General features: G+C 42.4%; 1 protein-coding gene across 2 annotated transcripts in view; it reads right to left on the reverse strand.

Annotated features, from left to right (window-relative positions):
- The window catches only part of SHROOM3 (shroom family member 3), a gene marked incomplete at both ends in the record, with an annotated part of 356,251 nt that overhangs the window by 65,655 nt on the left and 276,233 nt on the right, over positions 1 to 14,363 (reverse strand). For both annotated transcript variants that reach the window (XM_080697707.1, XM_080697708.1), the window contains one exon: positions 480 to 611. In XM_080697707.1, the coding sequence (XP_080553833.1) occupies positions 480 to 611 (132 nt within the window). The remainder of the gene's footprint in view (positions 1 to 479; positions 612 to 14,363) is intronic.

Below are 14,363 nucleotides of genomic sequence, written 5' to 3' on the forward strand. Positions count from 1 at the left end.
CTGTCCTCCAACCGTAATCCTACTGTCTCAACTTCCCAAATGCTGGGATTATAGGCATGTGCCACCACGCCTGGCTATGAATATATTTTTAATTTGAGGTGTTGGGGTTGAATTTAGGGGCGTTCTACTTCTGATCTACACCACTAAGATCTTGCTAAGTTCCTGAGGGTCTCACTAAATTTCTGAGGCTAGCCTTGAACCTGAAATTCTTCTATCTCAGCCTCCCCAGCATTAGATTACAGGCGTTCACCCATGCCCAGGGATGAATGTATTTTTAAAACAATATTTGAATTAAATGATTTGAGGGGACCCCCAGATCAACCTGCCATTAAGATTGTTGCTCTTCAGAACTCCGAGCTACTATCAGACCTCCTTGTTCTGCCCTTTTCCCTCTCACCAGTCTATATCTTGACCATCTTCCTCCCCAATTCCCTTTCAGCAGTCGAATCTTCTCCAGCACTGACCTCAATGCCTCTTACCTGTGCTTCAGCCGAAGTTTAACCCCTCCTGACCACGCTGCTTTCCTGTGCTGGGGGCCAGAAGTGAGGTTCTCTGGGCTGAAGGAGTTAGAAGTACCAGGATCTGCATGGCCCGTGTCTGCACACACATCTCTGTCAAAGACAGGAAAATAACAAGATGAGTATGGTGGTGTTCACGGCAAGCACACAAATGGATCTAACAAGACAGATGCGTGAAAATGGGCTCTGGAGCCAGAGCAAAGCAGCACAGCTCAGTGTGTCTATGCCTGCACTCAACAAAACTCTCTGCCTTTAGGAAGGCAAATCCATGGCTGAGGGTCTTCTGCTTTGCCTATACTTCTGTAAAGCAATAAAGTATATTTCTAAGTCTTAGAAAACTCTGATTTTTCTAAGCAAGCGGGAAGAAAGATGTGTTGATTCTTAGGAAGATCAATTCTCCTATAATTCAGTGTTGATAAGTAAATGAAAAATTGGACTCACTGAAGCAAACTGTCAAACAAAGTGTTCCCCTGAAACCAAGGGACTGCTGCCTGGCTTCTCCATTTCACTTGAAGGAGCGCGTCACCAAGTGGAACAGCCCTGGCTCTATTCAGTGGGGGGCAGCTCAGAAGCACATGCCAATTCTTGAGCTTGAACTATTTCAGATTGTTTAGATTCCACTGTGCTAGGAGGCAAGCCTTTTGTGTGTCCATTTAAATCCACCCTCCCGCCTCCAGTCCCTAACACCATTCCCATAACTCTTTTCCTCCATCCTCCCAGGGAGTCAGAAAAAAAATTTTAAGCCCCACATCTCCAATGCGTTCCGCCATGGGAACGGGCATATCTCTTCTCCTCGGGAGAATTCTTGGGTCCCGAATTGCCAAACACTCTCGATGCCTCTTCTTTAGCGGACTGTCCCCTGCCTCGGGCTCTTAAGTGGGTTTTGTCATCATCTCAGCTTGCTGAGTACAGTGGTGGATTTCCAACTTCTGTCTTCAGGGATTTTTCTAAGCCTCTGAGATGCAACTGGCGAGTCTGCACCTCCACTGCATATGCCTTGGCTGAGAAGGGAGGGATTACTGAGCAGCTGTTAGGAATAAGCCCTGTCCATCTGGCCCCATATTTCCTGGAACACAGAATGGAAGTCAAAGAGCTCTCTTTCTTAAATCCTAAGGCAAATAAAAGGATCTCTTTATTTTAGGGCACGGGAGAGATGACTGACAAGTCACCACAAAGTTTCCATGTTTATGCTAAGGTTTATCTTAGTGCTATGGTTTGAGTACATCCACCAAGGACTCGTGTGTTGGAGGCTTGGTCCTCAGCACGGTGGTTGGACCTTTAGATGTGAGGCCGCATGAGTGGTCATTAGGTCCTTGACAGCCCTATTATTTAGAGGTGATTAAGGTAGCTCTCCAAGAAACTAAGTTGTTATAGGAGCCAGCTTGACCCCTGACTCACTCACTGGCTTTCTGTTTGGGGATGTGACCTACTGCCAGGATATGACACAGCCAAGAAAGCCCTCACCAGAGGTCAAATCGAGAGGCCTGCCTGACCTTGGACTCCGGCCTCCAGAACTGCACACTAGCCGGGCGGCGCATGCTTATAATCCCCGTGCTTGGGAGGCTAAGACAGGAGGATCACACAGGTTCAAAGCCAGCCTCAGCTACTTAGTGAGGCTCTCAGCAACTTAGTGAGACTCTGTTTCCAAATAAAGTATAAAATAGGTCTGGGAGTATAGCCCGGAGGTAGAAAGCCTCTGGGTTTCACCTCCAGTACCACAAAAAGAAAAAAAGAAAAAAAAAGAACTACACACTAAACCAAACTCTATTCTTTATAAGGTTAGTCTGTCTTGAGTATTTCAATACAGTAACACAAAACTGACATATATACTTAGTTTTACCTAAATACCACCACCTCCTTCTATATATTATTTTTCCGGTCAAGTTAGGATTCTTGGCTTTTAATATATTCCGAATAATTCTAGACTTGAAGGATGAAGACTTGATTGAAGCTATGTCAATTATGACCTGAATGACACTGGGCAAGTCAACTCTGAGCTTCAGGCTCTTCCTCCAGAGTAAAGAGAAAATAAGACATCATGTGCACAGTGGTTAGGCCCTGGAGTTCATCCTGCGTCTGCCCCCTGAGCCTATGACTGTCCTCTCTTTGCCTCTGTTCTTTTGTCTATGAAGCAGGGGCAAAGGAACAACCTCTTTCATAAGGTTGTTGAGAAACTTAAATACTTCAGATAAAATACTTAGAACAGAGACATATTAAGCATTCAGTAAATTGGCCATTATTACTATACCTGATTTGCAGAGTCGCTACAGAATTTCTCTAAGTAATGTATATTAAATATCTAGCATACTGTCCACACATGGTCTGTGCTTAATAAACTAATTTTTCATTATTGTTTTATCTTCATCTTAAGGGTGTCTTTCATCTAAGATGGTATGTAAAATAGCTGCAACTAAAAAGGACCTACTTTATACTGGGAAGAAAAGAAGAGCCTTAGCCAGAGAGAGTTAACTCCTCTAGACCTAATGTCATCTGTTGGGAGAACACAACCAGGCCAGGCCTGAGCTTTCACAAGACCTTTCTGGCATTTAATAACTTCCTCATTTTTTGCTCAAACCGCAATTGTTGGCTCTTTCCTTACTGCACAATGGCTGAGCAGGCTCTGGAGGCTGGGTTATTTTCTTCCTTTGCCCCTTCCCCCTTCCTGGGAGACACCCAGAGACAGAGGTTCAGGGATCCTGGCTGTCACAGTGCAGGGCTGACAGGAAAAGCAGGCAGATGGCAAAGAGAAGGAAGCATGTGGAACGTGTGACTGCCTCATCTTTTTAAGGATTTTCAGTGATGGTTCCTCTCCGCCCTTGGAGCCCAGCACCCCAGCACCGCCTTCCCTAGTCATATGGCCCTGCCACTGGTCGCCTCCAGAGGACCACCTGCGTGAGCAACTTAATGTGAGACTCATGAAACCCCTGGACTGTTTGACTGCAACCCCAGCCCAAGTCACAGCAGCCTCTCTGCTAATCCTCTCATTCCTGCCCATGTAGTGGCCAGAGGGCTGAGAAGCTGGATATGCTATCTAGAAGAGGCATCACATGAATTAGGAATCAGCTGGAGACAGCGTCAGAAGAATCGTCTGTCCCAGAACACCTTTGTCTATCTTAAACTCCTCTGAAATAATCTGGACAGCAAATAAACATTTTAAAATTCATATGTTCTAATGAAAAGAATCTATAGTGAATCTGGATAGAAGACAGTCTTGAAATGAGTAAAAAGGAGACCTATAACCCCAGAACCTTGGAACTGGCTGGCCCTTCTCTCCTCCTGCCTTACCTGCCCATGGAACATCTAACTCACATAAACTCACGCTGTCTCCAGAACGCATACTTCACCATCCGGGTTCCCACTAACTTCTCAACTGGCTGGAAATGGCAGTCTATGTGCTGATCACATCAGAAACATTGCCCAGGGGTACCATGTGCCTTGGGAAGATTGTCCCAAATCTTTCTCAGAAAAGGATCCTCGTGCTTTCCCATATGTCAGGAGTTACTCCCCAAACTCCTTTACAAAGGAGAAGCAAATGAGGTCATTTAAAGACCCATTTTCCAGGTGTACAAACAAATACAGAGGTTGTGCATCTTGAACCATACATGGAATCACACCTGGGACTGAAACTACCGACAGCCACGCTCCCTCCTTTCAGCATACCAGCTTCAAAATTTTTCAGTTTATGTCATAAATTCTGTGGGCCTTAGAATTAATTACCCAGATTTGGTGATGATGAGGCTATTAATTAGACATGTTACCAAATGAGCTTCTTTTCACTTAACAGATACACTACAGAAGCCTTAGAATCAAGTAGCCCCCCTAGGCTACTTGCAGGTTCCTGAAGACACCATCCTCATCCTTCAAGTAGCCCCCCCCCCCAGGCTACTTGCAGGTTCCTGAAGACACCATCCTCCCTGGCTCATCCATACTCATCCTTCAGGTTCCACTGGACACCTTGTCCACTGGGTAGCAGGTGAGATGGGCCCCTAGGTGTGCATATCAAGGTGTGATTCAGTATCTTCTAAATGCCTGATTGCTGGCCCCTCTTTTACTGCTCAGCAAAGATAAGCAAGCCTAACATGGTGGCTAGCAGACAGAGTTGTCCAATCAATATTTACTGAATGAATAAAGTACTACTAAATATCCAACAGATCTACTGCCTTTCTTCCTGCATATCTTCATTAACCCAGTTAAGTCCCAAATTTTTAATTCTGCAAACATAATAGTTTCAACATTACCATAAGCGGTTATAATTGTAGCTGAATTTAAGTTTTCATAGGTGTCCCACAACTGGGAGAATGAGACAAAATGGGTTAATTCACAAGTTTATGTATAGGTAAAACTATTGAGACATTTCTTGGGGCTTTTTTTGTTTGTTTTTGCTGTTCTCCAATAATATAGTGCCACAATTATGAAGGATGAAACAGGGTCTGAGCTGACTTGTGAAGGGTTTGCAGGGCTAAAGAAAATACTGTGATCCACAAACACAACGAGCCCTTACATCATCCTTCTTCCCCCAGATAATTAAGAAACAGGAAATGCAGGTCAACCACCTACATATTTCTATTTCCTATGATGAGTACATTCAGCCCCTGATGTTCATAACTCCTGAATATATACTGACTGCTTTACTATGTGGTATTTTAATAGTCCATTAACTGCCTTCTGAACTGAGTTTCAACCAATACAAGATAAAGTTCCAGATCATTCTGTTCCCGTGGCCTGTTTGAACACTATAAAAATGAGGGAAGGACAGGGAAGCTGGAGTAAAAGCTGGAATAAGGAGCTGAGTCTACTAAAATGGTCTGCCCAGGTCCCTTTAGTGCCTGTTTCTACTGAGTTTACACTTTTTGATTTTGTTCTTTCCTCTGTTGAAACTGGCAATCTCTTGATTTTTTGTGTCTCACCCGGTAAGGAAGCACTTCCTCACTGGCTTCCCCCTTCCACTTCTGTCTCCCTCAAATCCAATATCTACTCAGCAGTCAGCATAACCTTTTAAAAAACACAAATGGAGCATGCTTGTAATCCCAGCATTTGAGAGGCTGAGACAGGAGAATCGTGGGTTTGCAGACAGCCTCAGCTACTTAGCGAGACCCTTTGCAACTCAGTGAGATCCTGTTTCAAAATAAAGATCAAAAAATAGGTCTAGGGGTGTAGCTTGGAGGCAGAATGCCCCTGGGTTCCATCCCCAGTACTGAGAAACACACACACACACACACACACACACACACACACACACACACACACGGATATGTCCCTCCCTAGTTAAATCTTGTAGCTTCTTTCAGCACTTTGGAGAAAACCCAAGTACCCTAACTTGGCCTGCATGGCCTCCAGGGCTGGCTCCAGCCATCCTCGAACTCTGCCCTGTCTCCCAAGCCCTAACCTAATGGCATCCCTAGATGCTCCCCACACTTATCCAGCTCTTTGCTTTCATACATGCTTTTCCCTCCACTTGGAATACTTTCCCCATTTCATTTCTTGGCTCGCTACTACTTAGTCTTCTGGTCCCTGTCAAATATTACCTCCTCGGAGGCTGCTTTATCTGACATAAATATTCTCTTTCCAGCACCTGATCTCTCCCTTCATTGTGCTTAACCTCTGCAGGGAATAGTTCACTTGCACATGGTCTGCTTCAGTAGCAAGAAAAGAAGCCTGGTCAGGTCAGTTCCCTATTTGGCTTGAATACTTCAGCTTTGTCTCCCCCCACGCCACCCCCCCCCCCGAACTGAAAAAAGGGCATTCTACCTCTGAGCTACAGGGTCTAAGTTGCAAAGGGCCTAAGTTGGTGAGGCTGGTCTCACGCCGGCAATCCTCCTGTCTCAGCCTCCCAAACACTGGGATTATAAGTGTGCACCACCATGCCCGGCTTAGCTTTATCTTTTTAACACCACTTTCCCTGCCGGGCGTGGTGGCGCACCCTTGTAATCCCTGCGCTTGGGAGGCGGAGACAGGAGGATCGCACAGGTTTGAAGCCAGCCACACTGGCTTAAGAGACCCTGTTTTCCAAATAAAAATATAAAATAGGTCTGGGAGTGTAGCCCGGAGGTAGAAGGGTTTCCAGGAACCCTAGTACCTAAATAAATAAATAAATAAATAAATAAATAAATAAATAAATAAATAAATACTATCCCCAGCCGGGCATGGTGGTGCATGCTTGTAATCCCAGTACTTAATGAGGCTCTCAGCAACTTAGTAAGACCCTGTTGCAAAATAAAATATAAAATAGGTCAGAGATGTAGCCTGGAGGTAGAGGACCCTGGGTTCCACCCCCAGGACCAAAAAAAAAAACAAACAAAAAAACCAAAAAAAACCAAACACTATCTACCCAGGGTCAGTTTGGGTGGGTGAGTGAGAGGGTTAGGGTAGGTACACGACACACATTTGCTAAATGAATTACAGAGCATAAAGAGAAAAATTGTGTAATACTTCCAAAAGAAAGCTCCATACTCTAAAACTCTTAAAAGCATTAAATTGTTTATTAAACTTTTTTTTTTCTTTTTGTGGCACTGGGGATTGAACCCAGAGGCATTCTACCTCTGAGCTAAACCTCCATCCCTATTTTATTTTTATTTTGAAACAGGGTCTCACTAGGTTGATAAAGAGTCTCACTACTTGCTAGGTCTCACTACTTATCTGCAAACCTGTGATCCTCCTGTTTCAGCCTCCCAAGTACTGGGATTACAGATGTGCCCCACCATGCCTGGCACATGTTTTGATAAATGTGGGATCTTTCTTTTTTCTAGTCACTTTGTAGAAACATGTGAGTACATTTCTTTGTGAAAATAAAATTTAGCCCCAGCTTTTGATCCATCTCATTGATGACAGGCTTTCTTGGGACAGTGAGGACCAACGCTGGGGACTGTGGCCAACCTCAACAAACAGCTGGCATGGCTCAGCGCAATGTTGCTGTCTTATGCTTCAGAGAATCAGAACACTTTCTGTGATTAAACAGGCAGGGTACACTTAAACAGGGTTGAGTTCGTCCTCAGAATCCTCTGGAGAAATTCCTTTGGATATATGTTGGGGTTTTGTGTGTACTTATTTTCATGATGGTTTACCTCACTGAAAACCGTGTTCTTGGTTTTCCAATGTCTCTTTTTTCCTTCTTATTCTGCTCCATTTCCTTTATGCACAAGGCTGTCCTTATTATTATATCTCCATACTATCATCTACCCCTCTCCCTTTGATTATCAGGTCTCTAATGTCACGGCAGTAGGTTCCCTACCACTTTCTTTTTTTAATCTTTCATTTTTTCATTTTGATTTATTTATATTTTATTGAAAATGGTATACATTTAAACTGTGCTTGGTTCCCTCTCCCCTCCCCTGTTTCTCCTTCCCCTCTCCCAACAATGGGTGTCCAGGTTGACCATGCTACATTCATACTTTTACACATATTTGAATGTAGCTCCTCCATTAATCAACCTCAGCCTTCTTCCTCTCCTGTCCTTCCATTCTAACTTTGCTGAGATTTCCCCTTCATTATCTGGAGTCCCTCTGGAATCCCCAATGCTCCCTAGTTTGTTCCCTACCACTTTTCCCCAGAGCTTTCAGAAGGCTGACGAGGCCTGGTCTCGGGCTTCTGCAGGGTCTGAAGGAAGATTTTAAGAACTGATGCCCTTGGGTACAGACTTCTGTTCTTAGCTAAACATAGTTGGCTCTTTATTTTCTGAAGGTTTATCAAAGGTTTCACAGACATTCTCAATGAATTGCCTTTTCCCTAAAGGGCCCCTTGTTCTCATTACTGACCTTTTGCTACCTACATGTTTGAGACTTAACCTTCTGGTCACTGTCCCTTCATTACTCTCTTTTTTGCTTTTCTAATCATTCCTTATGATCTAGGATGCTTGCCCGCATCCCCTCAGGCCTGCATCCTATCTAGTTCTTTTAATCCTAAGCATGGCATTTACTTGTACTTAAAGACTTCTCTGTCTTTCTGTTCACCCACCTGGTCCTGCAGCTCGGTTTATCACAGGAGGGCTATACACAACCCTTCAGCCACACAAAGATGTGCTCTGTAGGTCTCAGACCCGCGTCCATCTGTACCTGGTCTGGCTGCTGCTGTTTCTCACTTCACTTCCCTCGAACCTTCTCAAATGTGTCTACATGTACAATTTATATGATTGGCACTGTGATTCTTTCTAAATCCATAAGCTAAAGCTAGAAGGTATCTTTTAATCTTAGCCAGTAACCTCCATATTAACCTTATACAAAAACAGGAAAAGGTGGATGAAAAAAAAAATAGCCAAATGACTAGCCAAATCTCTTAACCTGCCTAACAAATATTAACCTGCTTCTGGTATAGTTTTGACTTCAATCCCTCCACCCACTGAGACCTCTGACATAAGTAGTCCAGGGAACATGCATGAGAAAACCTAGAGACCCCACTCAAGGGCTTAAGGTTAAGTTCCTTCAGTTACGATACCTTCGCTAGGGTTTATGGCCCCTAAATGCAAATACTCAGAGCCTACAGCCTAAAACTTTGGTAAGTGACAGCCTCTGAACTGTAAATGGAGGACATGGATTCTAGAGCCACTGGCTCAGGTTTCTATTTTGGCCCTACCAGCCTACTAAGGTCACTTAATCTTATGCCTCCTTTCCTCTCCTACAAAACTAGGATAACAATAGCTCCTAGTTGTGAATAAATTGATATGTGTGAAGCACTTAAAATACTGCCCTGGCAATAAATGTTACTTTTTTTTCCCCCACATGCTATGCAAGTGTTCTACCACTGAGCCACACGCCCAGCCCAAATGTTAACTTATCAATGGAACTAAAACTTACATTTATTGGGCAAATGATACATTAGTTTCCTGTCATGATAATGAATAACCTGAAATTATCAGTTTATAAAGGGGAAAGGTTTCTGGGCCCAGTGGTACATGCTTGTAATCCTAGCAAGTCAGGAGGCTTATGCCAAAATCACAAGTTTGGGGCCAGCTTGGACAATTTTACAAGACTCTGTGGATGTAGTTCAGTGATAGAGCCCCTCTGGGGAGGAAGGAGGAGGAGGAGGAGGAGGAAGAAAGAAGGGTTTATTTTGGTTCATAGTTTTAGACATTTGAGTCCACATTGGTTGGCTCTTGCTTCAGGCATGTGGTAGCACATCGTGGCAGGAGTGTGTGGTAGAGCAAAAATGATCACCTCATAGTAGAGAAGCAAGAGAGAAAGAAAAGGGGGGCAGGGTCCCACTCTACTCCTCAATAGCAAGTTCCCAATGACTGAAGACATCTCTAGGCCCCATCTTTTAAAGCCTCCACCATCTCCCTTAGTGCCAAAGTGAGGATGAAGCCTTTAACACATGGGACAGTGGAGGATACTCCGGATCCAAATTATAGCATGTGGTACATCCTTTAAAAACAGTACCTTAGTTCATCTTATCATTTGATGGAGTGATGATCTGCATTTTATAGATTTGTTTAAAAAGGTGAGAGTAAATGAAACAAGTAGAAAGATGTATGGCTGAAGATCATGCCCACTCTACTATATACCTCATTAAATTACTATTAGGCTCACTGGGCTTTGAATACTTTTTTCTTAAGCATCAGCCACATGCCAAACCATATGTACCTGGTATTTGTTCTACATCATCCTTTCACTGTTCACAGGAGACATGAAGATGGGCATGAAACCAAGACCAGCAGATATATCAATAATATTATGCCAAGAGATATGTTTATAGATGATATTTATTATCTCTTTTTAGATCTTGTAATTTGTTTACAATCAACATTTGCCATTTTAATTATCAGAATGGAAAATCAGCTTCATTTTTTTCTAACTAGAATGAGCCTAAAAGTCAAATTTCTCCATATTTTTTAAAGAAAAAATCTTCTCTAGGAAATGAAGGTGTCCTGAGAGCAAATCTGGGCAAAGACTTCACACTGGTGAAGCGTTTACTTTAGGAGCTCAAATAACCACTGAAAATACTTATTAGAGGAGGAAGTAGGGACTTCTGGGAAATCATGGTCAGTCAAGGGAGAAAAATGCCTCCTGAAAAAAATCAGCATGGGCCTTTCTTCCCCTGCTTTCGTTCTCTATTAGCTGATGGTAACACAGTGTTCCCAAAGAGCTATGCAAATGTCTATAGCAAAACAAAATTCCTTACTTTAATATCAGACATTATCGCTTGCAAAGTACTTTCCCATACATTATTCCATTTGGCCCTCAAAAATCCTAAAGGGCATGCAGTGCAGTTATTATTTATCTCTATTTAATAGATATAGAGACAGCTTCATAGAAGGGCAATTGTTTGCTCAAAATCAGGACTCCTGAACTGTACAACTGGCACAGCAAGAGCCTTAACCCCAATTTTTGTACTTTTTCTCTTATTTTATACTGCCTTTAGATGCTATAATCCTAAAAGTCCTTTGACAAATATGACAAGTGTTTATAGTGTCACTTTAATACTAAAATATTCTTTAAGGAAAATCTTCAGAAAAAAGTAGAAAATTAATGAAATTCAGATGAGATTCCTCTTTTCCAAGTCCAATTGTCCCCCAGAGATCTGGAGAAATAAGGCTAGATTTTGAAGGGCTCCCTCACACTTCCCTGACACCTGGACTATATTCTTTCCTTAGGAGAACTTCCCAACACTGGGCATGCTGCTAAAATGATATAGTGCATGTTAAGGTAGATGCTTCACACTAGGATGCAGAGCTTGGTCACTTCCATACCCAGCCCAATCATCCACTCAACCAACAGTCATTAAATGCCAGCCATGGAACACACATTGGATTAGTTACTAGATTTGCAATGGTGGCAAAACAGAAAAAATCTCTTTCTATGGCATTATAAATTAAAGTCAGGCAAAATAACAATGCAAACACATAACTTACAAACCATAAGTGCTGGGGAAATAGAATACATGAGACCATGAGAGTGCAGTCCTCACTCAGCATGCCTCCCTCTCCTTCTCACTCACTATGACATTGTCTATATACATGCTTGCTTCTCCCAGTCATTGCCTCATGGAGGAAAACTATCAAAGCACAGTCCCAACAGTTACAATTACCTTACAGAATGCTCTAAGTCAGAAATCTATTACCTATTCAATTTCTTACAGTCCTTACAACCAATCTCTAAGACAGGTGACTTTATGCTATTACAATCTTACCTTACAGATAAGGAAACAGACTCAGAGAAGCAGAGGAAGCTCTACTGGAAAAAGAATTTGAATCCAGATCTGGCCGATGGCAAAGCCTATGCTATTAACTACTATGCAATATAGTCTTAACTTTATCTGAGGTTTTCTTTTCTTCTTTGGCCTGACTGGGTTCTCTTCTCAGAGATGATGGACAATAAACATTTTTCCAACAAAAATCTGCTCTGACTGGACATTAGGACAGGTTCCCAGTGGGCTCCCTGTACTTATCTCTCTTACCCCATCTGGCCAGAAGTCTTTCCAGAGTGAAGTTCTGTTGCTAATATTCAGTGTGCTGTTGGCCTGCTAGGGCAAATGAGAAGTTGTGCAGAGAATCTAACCCAACTAATGCCCAGACCACAAAGGGCTGAAATCCTGCATCATGGGACTCTTTGGGGAAGGTAAGGTGGAGTCCTAATAGAACAAGTCCTGGTCAAAATTCCTCTGACAAGCCTTTCCTAGATTGTTCTGCATCATGTGGGGTCATTAATAAGTTCTAGGAAAGTACTTTGGAAAGGATCTACTTGTAAAAGAGTGAGACAGGGAAAGAACAAATAGCCACACAGTGGAAGGAAAAGAGGAAAAAAGATTCCGTAATTCTTCCTCTCTTATTTCCACAATGTATTAGGAAAAGGGAAAATGAGTGGTTATATAGACATAAAAATGAGTATTATAAAAATAAATAGTGCTGGACCAGAAGCCAGGAGATCTGCACCAGGCCCTATTACTATGGGCAAATGATTGGAATGACTGGGCTATTTTCTTGTGGATAAAACAGAGTTGGCAAAGATGAGCTATGAATGATGGTGGAAATGGGGCATAAGTGACAAATCTTGAGAGAGAAAACATAATCTTTGCAGACCTATGTCAACACCTCATGTAGCACTTTCTACATGTAAGCTCCAAGTTGGAATCTCTGGAATAAAGGACAACTTCTGCTCTCCATTCTTGTTGGAAAGGCACACCCAAGATTTTGAGCCATATAACCTAAGCTCCAAAATGAGTTCTGCCAGTTCCTGGCCATTGTTCTCCAAGCCTCAGAACCTCATCTGTAAAGAGTATTATCTGACTTGTGGCATAGTAACTACTATGAGATGGGCACTTCTGGCATTCAATAGATGTGGTCAGCAAGAGTAATGAATGTGGAGAGTCATAATGGGAGTATGACTAGATGGTGGTACAATGATGGGTTCTTTAATTCCCTCAAAGGGCAACTAAAAATGCCCAAGGCATTCAGGGGAAGATATAACTAACTCCTAAGTGGAAAATTATTTGTTTGTTTGATTGTTTGTTTGTTGCAGAAAAGGACAGAAGATACAGAGCATTATCTGGGTCCTAGGAACAGACTAGCAGGAAACAATGATTGGTAAGAAAGAAATGATTCTTAAAGGTCAGGGTGACAGAATTAACCTTGAGTTAGTCTAGCAGCCTAACCAGATGGAGTCTCATGGACAAGACAGGGATGCATGTGCACAGATGTATCTTCACAGTTGTTTCAAAACATAATGAGTTAGGATCTATTTTTTTTCCAGCCTGAGTCCCACCCACCTGAAGCTGTGGGTAAGACCCCTCCTCTCATGCAGGCAGGCCTGGTGGAGGGACTCAGGCTCCAGAAGGTCCCTGGGGTCCCAAATCTGGTCCCCAGGAGCCAAGTTTTCTCCCATCTACATGCAAATGAGTTGCTTCAGCCCTAGACCTGCCTAGTGAAGAGAGGTAGACATTAAAAATTTAAATGGAGGTTGTCAATCATTGGGAGAAAATAGGTCCCTGGTAAATTTGGCATCAGTTGAGGAATCTTAGCAAAAATGAACTCACCGCCTTGTTTGTGAGGGACGCCTAATCCTTACTCTGCCCAAGAGGATTACTGGGTCTTAGAAAGGAGCTCACATGCATTTTTTTTAAGCCTGTGCCAACTGCATTTGTGTCCACAATATTCAAGATTCGTTCTGCTTTTTAGGGTAAATAATAGACATTCCATGCTATTTAAATGCCTCCAAATCTTAAATCTAAATGTTTCCAACCTTCACTATCACTCAAAGGAGATTCTCTGTCACCCAAGCTATCTCCCAGCTGTGGCTTTAATTCTGTAGAAGCACAATTTATATGGAAGGTGAGATACCAAAACGCAGCCAGTATGCGGAAATGTAATTGTATGCAGTTCACCAGTTCACAGTAGACCTTTTCAAGGTGTTGTAACTGTGGTTCCATGAGCTGAGTTTCTATTTATCCCCACCAATCTACCTTTCATTTGGTTACTATGGGGTAATATAATATAGGCCAGAGCTTTTTTTTTTCCTCTTCATCCTCTCTGTCCCTATTTAATTCTATCTTCTATGGACTATTTCTGGACACACTGACATAAAAGTTAATCATTCTAAATCTGAAATGTTCCAAAATCTAAAATTTTTGAATACCAACATTACCTTCAAAAAGTTTTGGATTTTGAAGCATTTTTAGATTTCCAAATTAAGAATGTTCAACTGGTAAAGTCTATGTGAATATCCCAAAACCTGAAAAATGCCCAAATCCTAACACCTCTGGTCCCAAACATTTCAGATAAGGGATACTCAGCTTGTATAACACAAAGAAGGTCAGTTGAAATCTTTCTTTTTCTGGGGAGGTAGCTCAGTGGTAAAGTACTTGCCTAGGATAAATTTGATTTGATCTCCAGCACTAAAAAAAGAAAGGAAAGATGAAAAG

Source organism: Muscardinus avellanarius (genome assembly GCF_963383645.1).
Source record: "Muscardinus avellanarius genome assembly, chromosome: 6".
NCBI classification, from domain to species: domain Eukaryota; kingdom Metazoa; phylum Chordata; class Mammalia; order Rodentia; family Gliridae; genus Muscardinus; species Muscardinus avellanarius.